This window comes from Carassius auratus, chromosome 5, assembly GCF_003368295.1.
Source record: "Carassius auratus strain Wakin chromosome 5, ASM336829v1, whole genome shotgun sequence".
NCBI lineage: Eukaryota > Metazoa > Chordata > Actinopteri > Cypriniformes > Cyprinidae > Carassius > Carassius auratus.
The window spans coordinates 17007963-17023980 of record NC_039247.1 but is presented as its reverse complement, the minus strand read 5'-3'; the positions used below and the strand labels follow the sequence as shown (position 1 = coordinate 17023980).

Genomic DNA, 16018 nt, shown 5'->3' with positions numbered 1-16018 from the left:
TTGGTGTGCATGAAAGACTGCTTTAAAAACATAAAAAAAAAAAAAAAAAAATCAACCCCAAACCCTTTTGTTTGTTTCTGAGTCATGAAAAGTCATGACAGGCTGTAAATAATATTTTCTTTTCAGTAACTTTGCCTGCATTAGGATGATGATATCAATGATTTAATTTCAGGCGTAATCACTGGATGTACTTTCAATTAAAAGGGGCTACGTGGTTCAGCAAATTGCACAAATGTTCACTTTGTAGTACAATGAGAAGTATTCATTAATAAGTAGCATGACACGACACCTGATTCGTCCGTAGTAAAAGGTGGAAATGGACATTGTATCACTGTCTGACATCAAGACAGAAAAATATTCTTTAAGCTCAAGTGCTGTTTAAGACTGATATGAAAGCACATATGCAGGGTACAGAGATAGTGTAGTCATTAAATTAATGCAGATGGGAACATCCTACAGGTCAAAGGTTACACTCAAAAAAATGCTGGGTTGTTTCTGTAAACAAATTGTTGGGTTGATTGTGCTGGGTCAAAAAGTTGGGTTGTTTGGGGTACTGTAAACACATTATTGGGTTGCTCATGCTGGGTAAAATGATTTGTAACGGGGTCATTCACAAATAAACAGTTGGTTTGGTTATTTTGACCCAGCAACTGGTTTATTACTTCATTCTTTGCGGAACTTTCTGGATTCTTCACTTCTGACTGGAGGGGGCACGCACTCGGAGCGCGCATTGTTTTATGGTAAGTTAAATGAATGTTTACCTATATTTCTAATAAGTTGTGGTAACAGCAAGCTAATTTCACTGTTCAACATACAGTCTTTGATATGGAAGTGTGAGGGGTAACGTATTTATTCTGTGAAACATTAAATAGACACTGCTAGCTGGTTAGATTTTTTGACAAAATGCAGCATCCTTAAATCCTTAGTTGTAAACCAGCTAGCCTATATATGCAGCCTTTTTGAAATATGCTGTTTAAATGGTAAATTAATCACGTAATTATTATCGTATTCATTGTGGACGTTGCGTATTTAAAAGTGAGGAAAGCGTTTTGTATGAAATCCATAGGCCTACAAGCGCAGTAAGTTAGTCCCTCACAGGGCTCGCACGTAAATCGGCGGGAAATAGTGAGTGAGTTGTGTGTGGAAAGTCTGCTGTATTTTAGAAATACTCGTCAGAAAAAGCAACTGAGGTAAGTTCCAGCACAGTCTGCGTGTGTCTTCTGTAAAGTCTCTGTCGGACTCTGAACCAGAATCGTTTTTGCCAAAAAAAAAAAAAAAGGTTTTTATATGAATGACGTGCAATCTTTACAAACAGCGTCAGAGGAAAGGAGAAATAAATCGATTTCATGTTAAGCGTTTTCTCGCCCTGAAAACAAATTACAAGTTGTTAAGATTTTAGGTGCTAAGACTATAATTTAGTAACGTTATTAAGACAGTGGTCATCTGCCGAGTGTGCCCGAAGAATTTCTGAGGCCAAATAATGTTTTTTGCTATATTCACAGCAGCGCCATCTTTGCCATCACACGGGAGGCTGTGACGAATAGACATGCATCTCTAAAAGCAAGTTGTACTGCTATTTACTGTGTTCTGCTGAAACACTCAAATATAAATGTCTGAGAACATTTTATAAAACTCCCCAGTCAATATGAGCTGTGGAAAAATAGATCTAGGAGTTATATACAGCTTTTTTTTTTTTTTTTTACTGCGGATGCCATTAAAACACGGTGAGTTTATCCTTTACAGCCTTGCTTTTATACTTGTCATGGCAATGCTCTGAATAAAGTCTTATAAACTAACAGATGACACCGATTTAAACGGATATGACCGTTGGCCGAAATGTCAGAAATGTTTAGAGGGCAACGATGTATTAAAAGCAGATGTCATCGTTTTAAAAACGATCCCCTTTTACACGGATCTGCGAAAATGATTTAAAAGGCTGTATGCATGCCAGGTCAGTAGTTGGCGATGTCACTTCGTCAAGAAACTCCCCATGTGAACACATAATTATCAGATAATTATGTGCAGACAGGTTCTGTGATGAAGAGATAATCAGTGTTAAGAAAAGTCAGAAATGCTACTTTAGAAATATTAATTGTTATATACAGCATACTATATAGATGTTAATGCAACTTTATGTATTTTGGTCAAATTGTTTAGCTGCTAAAGAGGAGACAGCTTTGAAGGTCCTGCCAACTCTGCTTCCCCCATCCATCTACAGGAGAGGAGGAAAGGTCTTCAGACCCACCACAGAGGAGGCCCAGAAGTCATTTATTGACATGCAACCTGTAAGTTTTGCTTTAGTGTTTCTACTTCAATAAGGGTGGACGTTTGCACTGTTTGATATGCTTGATAACTATGAAAGTAATTCAGGGTTACAATATTTGATAATTTACAATATTTATAATTTTGAAAGCTGCAGTCCATAACCTTTTTTTTGTGTGTCTCAAAAATTTACAAATAGTATATAATGAGTGAGTACATCATGAATCCATTTTCCAAATCGTGTTTTTGTCTTATCCTGAATCACTAACGGTACACCTATATAATAAGGCTTTATATTCAGACTATTTTAGACTGGCGGAGGAGCACAGTACCTGTGTGACTCGTCATAGACATAAAAAGAGAGAAGTAACTCCGGTTACAATGTTCTTCTGCAAAACGCATGCAGTTCTGTTTATTAGCCGCTAGAGCACCAAAAGTTATGGACTGCAGCTTTACCCAACAAAAGTTAAGGAAAGCTGCAATTCGTAACTTTTTTTGGATACAAATTTTTACAAAAATCTGTTATTGAGCAAGTACATGAAAGATCAGTGTCTTTTCCCAATGTCCCAGTCACCTTAAAGGATTAGTTCTCCCCAAAATGAAAATGTCCTAATAATTTACTCACCCAATGCCATCCAAGATATCCATGTCTTTCTTTCCTCAGTGCGAGAGAAATTATGTTTTTTGAGGAAAACATTTCTGGATTTTTCTTCTAACAATGGACTTCATTGGTGACCATTCTTTTTTAAGTCCAAATGCAGTTTCAAAAGTCTTTGAAGTGTTTAAACGGGCTGTACACGATCACAGCTGAAGAAGAGGTTGTTATCTAGTGAAACGATAGGTCATTTTAATTTTTTAAAAATAATTTATAGACTTTTTACCTTCAATAGTTCGGACTGAGCTGATCAACAAACGGACAGGGAACTACGTCATCACGTTGAAAGGTCACTGGAAATGTCTGTCTGTATACTAAGAATATAAAGCTATTATATCGCAAGTCAGAGTACTGGTGATGGTGCTTCATTTTTAGCTTGTTCTTATAGCAGTTATTTAGAATTTAAACCACATCAAGAAAATGGCTTCAAATGAACCAAACCAGTAAATGAGAAAACAAAAAGTACTGTAAGTAAACAACCATAAACAAAGAACAGAACATTTTACCTGAATAATAACATTTACATGAGAAAACTATAGGCCTTTATCAAAGTACGTGTCGTCACATCTGGCTCTGATTAGTAGTGTAAAGGAATTTCCGCCTGGATTATTTTCAATGGTTTAAAATTTAAATTTACATGATACCCTACCATGCATGTCATCTTTAATTTTATTGTGTAACATAATCTTCCCTGTAGCTCAAACAGTAGAGCATTGGCACTTGCAATGGCAAGATTATGGGTTTGATTCCCAGGGAAAGCAAAAACTGATAAGAATGTAAATGTGTATCTTGAAATGCAATGTAAGTCGTCTGCCAAATGCATAAATGTAAATTATCTAAGATGAAAATTATCTAAGCTTATCTAAATGATCATCAGTGCTGCCAGTCAGGAGATTAACAAGTGGGTTTGTGAGTTTTAATGTTAAAGACACTATCAACATTACAGTAATTAGACTTTTTTAATGCCTAAATGTTGATAATATTAGTCCAAATTATTCTTTTATTACCATTACTATAAATATGTAAATAAACATTTTGTCATATTTGGTAATGTTTGCAATACAATTTTTTTTATATTTCCACCAAAAAAGCTTAACTAGCATGTCAGTTATATTGCAGCACTCTAAGTTATTGTGTGTAATCAACAGGTTGGGACCATGAGATGACTGGAGCATTGCTGCACATTCTGTGCCTCAGTGATGAGACAAGGGAGACATCACAGACCTCTGCCATTATTCCATGCCACGCCATTGAGACTGAGTCTTTGTTGGAGGCGGATAATCTTTGCTTTAAAGCTTTTTTTGTTTTTGATGTTCAGTACACCAAGCAGTGTCTCCCCACCTGGGAGTTTCTCCAGCATGCTGTATATCAAATTGAAGGAAAAGAGTCCTTTTGAGGACAACAGTGGTTTCAGGCCCACATCGTATGAGAGTTCAAATTAGTTGTTTAATGACTTTTAATGCCTGAATATTTGGACAGATTTACATTTGTTATAAAGTCTGTGGGGAAGGGTGAATGTCAGAGGGTGTGTGGGTGGGGGTTGGGATGGGTGGGTAAAGAATGTATTCAATATTGTATACAAACAAAGTATTAAAGAAATGTATTGTTTTTAAAGAAATAATATGTTTTAAATTAAATGAGATTGAAATCACATATACATGGCCTCTGGTTTATTGTATTACAGAGACAATAATTATTTTACATTTGTAATATAAAATATATTTGTAACTAATGTATAAAGGCAGTGAGACAGGAAATAATCTATTTATTATTAAATAATAACTATTTATTTGACTTAACTATTTGTTTGACTTAACCCAGCAAGAGGGTTAATTTTACCCACTGGTTGGGTCAAATGAATGACCCAGTAATATGGGTTAAACGGTAAAACCCAGCACTTGGGTCAAACCAACCCAGCGCGTGTTCTGTCCAATAGTGACCCAGCAGCGTGGTTAAGGTTGGGTTATTTTTTAACCCAGCAGTTTTTAGAGTGTAATGTTCTTATAAGCATCCTCATAACAACTGACATACAGAGGATGATGTCATGAAATGAATTTAGGAGGAAATTATTTACTTAAAAATGAGGTTTTGATTCCCAGAGGCCCCTACTAGTTTCTTCAACAATATTGAAGGAAGAACACACTCGTGTGCCAATTTCAAGAAATAACACATTCGTTTTAAATAGAACCAAAAAAGATCCGATTTGATACCAAAAAAATAAAACGTTTATTTGTTATCATTAGCTTTTGCTTCAAAATGTCTTGCTCTGATCCTCGCTAGGTAAATACAACAGGAAAAATGAGGTTATTTATCTGAGGTTTCATATTAAAACCTGGTCTTGGCAATGGACACTTACCTAAACCAACTATAAATCGACAATCAGTTATGCTGCAAAGGCAATACAATGCAATCCAAAGTACAATCAGACGTTCCACTGAAAACAACTATACTATATATGTACACATTGTGACTGGATCATAACTATACTTATATTTAAAAAATGTACAGTATCACATTTTTGTGTCTCAGTGCAAAAGATGTTTAGAAAAAAAAAGTGCCCTTAATACATCCAGATAATCTTCTTCCTTTGCATCCTCTAAACACAATAAAACATTTGGTCATTTGAGTGCCAGAAAACAATGAATAAATTACTTGACACATTTTTCAATTTTACAGTCACTGTCAAGTAGCAGCAGAAAAATCAGCTCAGATGGTTTAAATAATGCACTAACAACAGTGCATCGGTGTACTGACACAAACCATTCCCAGATACGAACAATGCAAACAATATTATTAACAATAATAGCAATTCAAATAACAATGACAAAAAACTTGTACGTATATGCATGTGTGTGTGTGTGTGTGTGTACGCGTGCGATTTTTTTTCAGTCAAAAGTTATTTACAATGCATCAGTAAGTTCTCTGGCTTTGTTTTCCATGTTTTTTTATTCCAAAGGAAGAATAAGAAAGGCAAATAAAAGTCCATGTTGCTAAACATCATCAGCTGGTGCATATGCTGTTAATGGTAATGATCGCTGGGTCCACCAGTCCCATCTCCTCGTGCTCGTTCACACAGAGCTGGTAGCCACAGCCGCGCCGCCGCTTCAGGGGAGTGACTTTAACGTCAGGTTTGGCACGAGGCGGCAGAAGGAAGCCGACGCTCCCAGCGATGAGCATGTGCCAGATACTGTGGATGTAGAAGTAGTTCTCCTCCGTTTCCACAAAGGCGTATAAGGCCACCGCTGACGTGGCAATGGTGGTGCCAGGGAACAGGAAAAAGACCCAGCGCTTCCAGGTCGGCGGGTAACAGCGGCGCCGGCGGATGGTGCGCACAGTCTGAGGAACAGGAGAGCAGGAGACAAAGTCAGTCATGAATAAATCAGCACGGTCTAATAAATGAAACATATGGACCAACATGTTTGACCAGTTATGGTCATCTCAAAGACCTAACTTCACCATTAAAGTACAGACAACTGGTTGCAGCAAACTATTAAAGTATCACTGTTTACTTCAAACTAATTATAACCTTTTAAATGGATTAAAACTGAGATTATACTGCACATAAAAGTATTATTCTGGGTCAATTACTGAAAAAAAAAAACTTCTGTGAACCCATTTCTGCCACTGCTTTGGTAAAACTTAACTGTGACATTAAAAAAGTCCTAGTTATTACGAACAAGTTTAATTGAGATACTAAGCCATAATTATGGGGTGGGGTGGGGGGGGGGGATAAAATTATGAGCTAAAATGAAAGTTTTATTTTTTTAATTTATCTCAATTTTAACGTGTCATAATTTAGTTTTTTATGTAATAATTGTGACTTTTTGTTTCATAATTTCAACTTTTCCCTCCAACTCAACAACTCAAAGTACGACTTATCCAAAAGAAGACTTACTGATCCAAATATGACTGTTTTTTCACAGTTTTTTAAACACTCTTTTTTTACTTACAATAATAATAATACTAATTATAATAATATAATAAGACACACGTTTTTGTTGTGGAAGTTGTACTCAAAATCCAGCTGGCTCAGATATCTGAGCTGGCCCCATTAGATTTAATGGCCATGATGCTTCTGCAGACCCATAAAGATGCTCTGATACACACGAGCTGCTGCTATTAGAGCTGGATCTGAACGCACACAGTTGTAAAGTTGGGCATACAATATACAGACTTCTTAGAAATTCAATTCTCCAGCACGTAGGGATCCTGATATTTATGAAGCCTGTAAAGCACGCTGTCCTCCCACACCTCACACCACACACACTCTTCACACCACTCATGCTCCTACTAATGCCATTGCACGGTGTTCATCTATCAGCTGAGTGCAGAGAAACACTGTTTAACAGATGCGTAACAGTACAGATTAACAGATGCAAACTCTGCGGTTAGAACTGGAGAGACTCTTTTGCACAATTGTCATCTAGTCTGCATCTAGTGTCCATCAGACTTACTCTACCTCCTATAGATGTTCCCCAAGTCATTATTAACCCTCCACCTGTCCTGACAATGTAGAGGGAATGAAATACTGTGCTTTTCTCCCTGTCTGTCATGACATTTCAATTATAATGTTCCATTAGTTGACAAAATGTAGACTAGAAGTTTGCCCCAGGTTACAATTTTATAGCCACAGCATTAATTTTAACTGTGAAAAACTGTCCTGTGCAGCTGAGGGAATATACAATAGGAGTTCTGGCACACACTCAAAGCTGATGTTTAATATCCTACGACAGTACAGCAAGCCACAGGATTGAAAGCAAGGGGCCGGAATGACCGAGACACTTTAAATCTCACGCTTCTACATCGTTACTGCTGTCAAGCATGTGCAGCAGTCAAGCAAACACACACACACACACACACACACACTCAGGTGACTGCTGATGACTCAATCACATTTCTGCTGCATATAGGAAGCTCCGAGTCCTCCAAGACATCGCAAATCTCATATTCTCTCTTACATTCACTGATTCAACAACAGCTTTTTGCCAGTTTTCTGTGCAAGTTCAAAACGGACGTTACTAAAGTTTGTGAAACTTTATAACTGCTCAGGAATTCAATTTCTTGTCATATGTTTACAGTGTATGCAAATATAGTATTAAGCTGTATATTAAGCTGTATATATTACAGCTTAAACAATTATGAGAAAGAAACATCCTTCCCTCGTGTCAACATCTCCCCACACATCAAGCTCCGAGCACATAACAGGTGCATGTTGCAAAAGGACAGAATGGAAAATGGATGAGTTCTAAACATGACACTTAAGTGGTTGGCCTAGTCTGAGCCTGAACTTAAACTTCCCACACAACAACAAAACAACGCTTCATATTGGTGTACACCATGTATACGCATACTGTTTATTGATGAGGATTATTCTCAAAATGTTCTTGGCTCCCACATGTTCCTTTTGACTCACTGAAATTGATTCTCATTTATATTTCACATTATAAGGCTGCTGTTTTGACAGTAGGGTTGGAATCTGACACCCACGGTCCTGACCACATCCTCATACAGCACAGGCTGCTCCTGAGATGAATCACAATTATTTAACCACCTCTGAGGGCTACGCACTAATACATTCCAAAGAATTCATCAGTCAAGCAGGATATGCCTTCAGATATTGATTGGATGACGCATGAATCAATGATGCCTGGACACAAGCTGCACAAGTGCTTCACACTTCAAATCGGGTTAGCATGCTTTTGGAGCACTGAGATGCCACAATCTATGAAAGCTAAATGTATTACTGGCCCACAAGCTACTTAGCATAATTGTTTATGTTTTCAGCAGTTATTTATCATTTTGTCTGTGAGATGCTGCATCATGCATGAAGCTCAGTCAATATAATCACATCACAGAATACAAGCTTATTAACTAGATTCTAGTTAGCATGGTTCAGTTAAAGTAGCCCCTGTAATTACGCCATCTGGCCAAAAAGAGTATCTATCTCCATTTAAGCCATTCAAAAATATATGTATTCTGACAAAACACAATTCGTCCAGTCAACCTATAAATCATCACAGTTGTTATTGTTAAATAAAACTAAAACTGTTAAAGATCATTTTCTTTATTGAAATGAAGCCAGAATAAAATGAATATGAATATTAGATGGAAACATAAATGCAAAAAATTAATTAATCAAAATAAAATTGAAATTTTCAATTGGCAACTAAGTGAAATGATCTAAGTTGAAGTACTTAAGTTTTTACCATTTAAAACTGAAAAAAGAAAAAACCTAAATAGAAATAATGTGAAAAATAAAACAAAAATCAATACAATTCAATTCAAAATACTAATTCATAATATTAATAAATACTACAATAATATATATATATAACAATTTCACAAAGTAGAATTTTTATCCATACCTGATTCTGTAGATTTTCAAAAGGATGAAATAGATTAAAATGTTGTTTTTCTCAATAAGCTGTTTTTATATATATATATATATATATATATATATATATATATATATATATATATATATATATATATATATATATATATATATATATATATATATATATATATATATATATATATATATATATATATATATATATATATTCACAAGAAGTATGTCTGTCTGCAATTATAATAATAAATAAATAATTGTGTCATTTGAAACTTCATGTAGTATTATAGGCCTCCCGTGCAAATTCCTTCAACTAGTGGGGCAAATCATAAACATTTCGTATTAATTTTACATCATATAATTTCTGTTTAAAATCTGTCAAAACACTTCCCAGATATTCAATGTCTACTAGCATGCACTATTTCATAACATGTGTCAGAGATTTTAGCTCATGTTGAAGCCCATAATAATAAACTACATGAATCATTTATCAGTGTGCATGAAACAGAACCATGGGAGGTCACCACAGAGGAAAAAAAATTAACTACTTGGAAACATTACTGCTGATGAACACAGAATGTTTGCAAAGACCTCCTCCAGGTTCCAAAGCATCACTGAAACAATGACATGTTTTATATTTGAGGAGAGAAAAAAAAACTTCTCATATGTGAAGCATGGGGGAGTGTAATAAAATTAGCACTAAAATGCACTAAAGCTGTATCAGAAAGTTCCACACCAGAAGGTGTTTCGCGTTTGACCCTGAGTCTGAAACTCAGAAGGATCATGCGAGATGACAATGGTTCAAAAGTAGCTGTATATCCACATCAAATACATACTTATTATGGCTTTATTCAGAATGCTGACCTCCAATAAACTGCTCTGCCAAATCAATTAAAAATTAAACAATTAAAAAAAATGCTATGAGTGGTATGATCACAACACAGATATTTACAGAAAATGTTCTGAGATAGATCACGTTTTAGAAATGTTCATTAATGCAGAGAATTTCAAAGGTTTCTCATCCTTCCCCTCAAAATGCCATTTCATGTGCCTTTATTACTTTGTAGGCACTATCCCAAGCATTATTGTATTGTAAAAATAAAATGTGTATTCCTCTAGCAGGTGTAATTAGATTTTAGAATTCAAACTGTGTCTGTTATTGGATTTAACAAATGAAACTCAAACCTCATAGTAAGGGCGAGAGAGAAGACCCATCCAGACAATGTGTTTCTCTTTCTCTCCGTCTATGAATTCAGCTGTGTCTCTTTAGAGAGCAACAACAGTGTTCTGGAAGTAACAATCCCATTCATTTTCCAAAGAAATTGATTTTTAACATTAATCATTCAAGAAGATGGACCTACAACGAATTCAGATTTCCCCCCCTCTTTTTTATTTTCATGTTCTTCATTTAATAAAAAGAAATAATAATAATAATAACAATAATAATAATAACAGATGAACATTGATTATTACTTCAAATTGGACATTATGACTTCTAATTTATGGATCACAGAATATAATGATAAACTGCAGTGTAAACAAATTGTGTGGATGTAGCATGTCACAACTTTTTCCTCGGTGCTAGAAAGGATGTGAGAATCACACATTGGGACGCTTTGTACTGTGTTTGCGTAGGCTCGGGGAGCTTTGAAATGGAGGTGTCAACTGACATGTTTTAACTGCAAAGTCATTATGTGCCATGGAGATGATAGACGTGTGTATTTGTTTGCAAGAACATTTCAGCCTATTCAGGGATTTAGTCTGTAGTGCTTATATTAAAAGTGTTTTTAGTACTATGTTAATGATAGTTATTTAAATAATGAGATTAACTAATATTTCAACACTATTCTTTGCTTCACCAGTTGTCATTAATGTGTTAACTTGCATCAAAAAACACGTTTTAGTGTAGCAAATATGTAACACCTCCAAACCAAAATAACAAAACATTTCTTTAATTCAGTTCAGATGTGATTTTTCTCATTCTGTTCTGTTAGCAGCATTGTTAGTGCCTTCAGATGTGAGTTCAGGTCAAAGGATGAAGATAAGATCTCTGCTTGTTGAACATTTGCTATTCTCTGACATTATTTTTCTCACGCAATACAGTATATCTTTGTAGCTGCAGTAGTAGTTTGCTGGCTCCTCTTCTCTCTGCATATATATCCACCAGCACATTCGACTCAAGGGAGGACGTGCTTCTCTTACTCAACTATAATTTGCCAGAGGCTCTGGCAAAGGCTTTTCCTTGTCCAACACCCATTATTTTTTTATCATCTCACTTCAGGAAAGCAGTGTGGTTGCTTGAGGAATTAGCATAAAGTACAAGCTGTCTGGTAATACTGACAGAACGGAGAAACTTTTAAAACCACGCTATGCTAATGCGCAGATAAATGCAGCCTTGAACGAGGGGGTACGAGCTGGACCAGGTAACACGAAATGCCTTCATAAATTATACACATTCAAAAGGTGCTTTGTTGTCACTCAACAGTCAAAGAAAAAATAGCGCTGGCATTTAACTGCCAGGTCCATCAGACTGACAGAACAAGGTTATGTTTGGACACACAGGCACATTGCTTTATTTTTATTTTATTTTTGTATTATGTTTATGAACAATCATAAAATGTACTTTATCCAGATGCAAAGCTGAAAATTTTAGTTTTTCCCATAAAAACAAAACAAACAAAAAACAAAAACAAAGTTGGTTAAATATCTTTTGGCAAAGCTTTGAGACCAACTGGACCAGCTAAGACCTGCTTAAACCAGCTGGAAGATCACCTTGCTTTCCAGTTAAATTATTTAAAAGCCTCCTTTGCTAGGGTGGAGGATCAGTTAGACCATTTGAAGAGAAACCTAAACCAGCTAAGGCATTGATAAACCAGCTAGAAGATTCACTGGCAGCTTAAAACCTGCTTGGCTACACTGGAAGACCTACTAGACCAGCTAAGACCAACATAAATCATACTATTATAGACTTGCACGCTAGCATTTTCTGGTTAACACCAGTAGTTTTCACCACATAATCACCACAACTCCAACATCTGTTCATTTTTATGCTCTGAGCCATGTCTAGTATAACTGTAATCCATTTTATTGATATATTAAACATCTAATAAGGATGCATTACAGTCCTAAACATCAATGCAAGTGCACAAAACTACTTACCCAGGCGATGGCCATGATGCCTAAAGCAAAAAGACTGGGGCCCAGAAGGTTCCACAGGCCATGGCGGTCCAGCTGTAAGGCCATTGATAGAGCCATCGCCCCCAGCAAGTACAGCACCTGGTAGGAGAGTGGCAAAGAGGAAAAAGATTATTCCAAACATCGAAAACCCATCATGTCTAGAGATGATCCCCAGTCCAATTAGGACCATCTTGCATTGGCTACCCTCTGTCAGACAGACTGTAAGTAAAGAGAGGTGGTGCTAAAAATGTTTCTCTCACTCTCTTCCCTTCCCTCCTAAAGTTCAGAACTGTGGTGAGATGATTAGTGTCTGCAAACTGCAGTACTCAGCAAAACACATTCACAGGCGTGCACATGCAATCACCGAACGCATATAGAAGCTCTCTTTTTTTTGTTCTTTCCATTAGACGCTTCCATCACAAAAAGTAGTCCTCTCGCTCTCTGATTCTAAATGACTCAAACCTAAAGTTAATCACATTCTTACTGTCTTTCTTCCTGTGCTCCTTTCCTTAAAGCCCACTCTTTCGCTCTGCAGTTGAGCAGCTGAAGACAGAGAGTATGCACACACACGCACCTGAAAGTGTCCACCTATATTTAGTCAGCTCCACAGCAAAATGTCACCATCATTATGGCAGCACATGACAGACTGCTGACAGTCGTGTATTTACACTCTGTGTAAGCGCTTTACTGAGGTGGACAAAATTTCTGCTCTCTTGCACATCTTGGAAAGCTCTTTTCTTGGCAATATAGTCCATGAAAAACTACTGGCCTCTACGAATCATACAAAATGAATTTATAGAAATTGATGACACAAGAAATATCCAGTGTTTCTGGGCCCCAGGGCCTTCATTTGTAATTTTAACTATCAGATTGTGGTACTTATATACAGTGGCCCTAAAAAGACAATTTTGGTCATATACACTCCTTTTCAAAACTTTGAGGTCAGTAAGATTTTTTAAGGAGTCTCTTATGCTCATCAAGGCTACCTTTTTTAATTAAAATATACAGTAAAAGCAGTAATATTGTCAATTATTATTGCAAAAAAAAAAAAAAAAAAAAAAAATTAAAAAGTAATGTATTGTGATGGAAAACTGATTTTTCAGCAGTCTTAAACCTCACCTGATTGGCCAGAAATCATTCTAATATGCTGATTTGGTGCTCAAGGAATATTTCTCATTATTATCAATGTCGAAAACAGTTAAATTAAGTTAAATTAAATTTCAACTTGGTTGGATTTTATTTTTTTCTTCTTTATTCAATGCAAACGCAAATGTTTTGAGCTCACTGAATATTATCCACACTTTGGAAGCACAGAGAGAAAAACCACAAGGTTTATGGAAATGTAATGTGTTTTGAGTCTTGAATCGGAGTGATTTTTACCTGTTTGATAATGGATTTGAGTCTGGCCATGGCGATGACAGTGACCCATACAGACATGAGCGAGCCGAGGAAGTCACAGAACTGCAGCACGTCATACTCCATGATGCAGAAGACCACAATGCCTGGCTGGTCACAGGCATGATAAAACTGTTCAGGGGGAAAGAAGAAAACGAAAGGTCAGAGGAAGCAAGAATCAAATATGACACTCTGACGTGTCACTGGTTCTGGTCACTGATATGCTGAAATAGGACTCATGAATGGTTTGTGAGATAGTCAGCAGGTCTTCAAGCACTTATTGCATTAATTATAAATATCTGTTCAATACAGAAGCAAAACAGAATGCAAATCTAATATAAACTGTAAAGTATACAACTGTGTTAGTTCCAGTTCTTTAATCTGACTGGTTTGTTCATTTAATTTACAAGTTACAATTGCTTTGAACATACCTCATTCAGTCAGAATTTAGAATTATGATTATTCCTTTTTATTATTATTATTATTTTTTTTTTTTTTGAAGCTATACATTTCGTTATTTCATTTTAGGTGATTCATGATGACAGAGGTATATTACCTGCTAATGTCAACATGCGACTAGCAACTGAAATATTTATTCAAACCCCATTTTGGGTATATGTTTTTGATAGGTCTTCAAACTCACAGTGGAAAAGAACATGGTGAAAATATAGACAGACGCCTCCAGTAGGTAATGACTGCGGATGGCGATGGTCACAGGTGGGACGAACATCAGGTTGCTGAGGCACAGAAGGAGAGTTGAGAGCAGCTGGAAGCCGTATGAGTACGCCTCTGTGTTGTCCGTGCAACCCCAGCCATCCCAACCTAGAAAAGCACACATGCGTTGCTGAACAAAATGGTCCTCATGGTACTCATTCAAAATGGCCTCGAAAGAGATTGTTTAAACATGTATCTTGAATGTTTCAATCCCAGTTCACTGTAATAACATGAAAAAGAATGTGGAAAACATGTACTCAAAATGGATTTTACGTTCTGCATAAGAAAGAGAGTTTGAAATGACATGAAGGTGAGTAAATGATGACTGAAAGAATTTCAATTTTTGGGTGCACCATCCCTTTGAAAGTATGTATACTGCTGTGCAACATTTGGGGTCAGTAAGGTTATTAATATTTTTTTTTTTTTTTTTTTTTTTTTGTAGTAAGAATGGACTCAAAAGTGGTTAAAAAGGAGTTCTTATCATTTAGATTTATTTGAAGATACTTTTCATTAAAGAATCCTGATAAAACACATGCATCAGTCATCATATTGTTTTCAGCATTGATAATAATAACAAAAGTTTCTTGAGCAGCAAATCAGCATATTACAGTGATTTCTGAAGGATCATGTGATCTTGAAGACTGGAGTAATGACGGCTAAAAATTCAGTTTTGCCATCAAAGGAATAAATGACATTTTTAAAATATTTTAAATGGCAATAATATTTCATAGTAATACTGTTTTTACTGTATTGCAGCTTCAAACGTCTTTCAAAAGCATAAAGAAAATCTTACTAACCCCACATTTTTGAGAGGTAGTGTATGTAAAATTTACTAGGTCTGTATCCGCAAAGCAAAGCAAGCAAGCAAAAAACTAATAAATAAACCACACACATTGGCAATGCATGTAAAACTAACAATATAAATAAATACAAAATTAAAAGAAAACACAGAAATACACATGTACTTTTTCATTCACACACACACACACACACACACACACATTCATTCTCTCAGTTGTTGTAAACAGCTTCATAAATATAGATTGGATTCAGGCAGCCTACTGTTATATAAACACCATGAAGGAAATAGATGTACTGCACCTCTAACCTCTCATAGTAAATGCCAGGAAACATACCACAGATCTCTCTGATTATGAAGCCTTAATTAGCCAAACCACAAACAAAAATCCTCAAAGGCATGTAGTGATTGAAGTCTCGCTGAGTGTCGACAGAGATGGTCAATTGAGCTTTACCAGACACTCAAGAAGAGAGAAAAGCTTTGCATGCGTGCTGTATCAGAGCACTCAGCTGTGTGCCAGAAAACATTCATTAAAAGGGTAAATTTGTCTATGCTAATGACAAAAGAAACTATGGGTAGGAATCCAGGGGGAGAGGGGAAACGAGGCACCAGAGCTTTATAATGGTGCTGTAATTGAGAGGTTGTGATTAGCATATTTCTCTGG

At 36.1% G+C, this 16018-nt stretch overlaps 1 protein-coding gene and 1 long non-coding RNA gene across 3 annotated transcripts in view; one reads left to right on the top strand and one right to left on the bottom strand.

Annotated features, from left to right (window-relative positions):
* Positions 1–474: 474 nt before the first annotated feature.
* LOC113078825 (uncharacterized) lies at positions 475–4439 on the top strand. 2 transcript variants are annotated; one of them, XR_003281644.1, is made up of 3 exons: positions 475–740; positions 2158–2285; positions 4066–4439. It is a non-coding gene; the product is annotated as an uncharacterized LOC113078825 (long non-coding RNA). The 2 variants fall into 2 exon arrangements; XR_003281645.1 differs by lacking the exon at positions 475–740 and adding an exon at positions 750–1190.
* A 477-nt stretch (positions 4440–4916) lies between these two features.
* Positions 4917–16018, bottom strand: part of LOC113078814 (transmembrane protein 8B-like) — a 126331-nt gene continuing 115229 nt past the window's right edge. Inside the window, exons 10-13 of the mRNA XM_026251130.1 lie at positions 14485–14663; positions 13827–13973; positions 12429–12545; positions 4917–6253 (exon numbers count right to left, since the gene is read on the bottom strand). Coding sequence (XP_026106915.1) covers positions 5918–6253; positions 12429–12545; positions 13827–13973; positions 14485–14663 — 779 coding nt within the window. The 3' untranslated portion in view covers positions 4917–5917. The remainder of the gene's footprint in view (positions 6254–12428; positions 12546–13826; positions 13974–14484; positions 14664–16018) is intronic.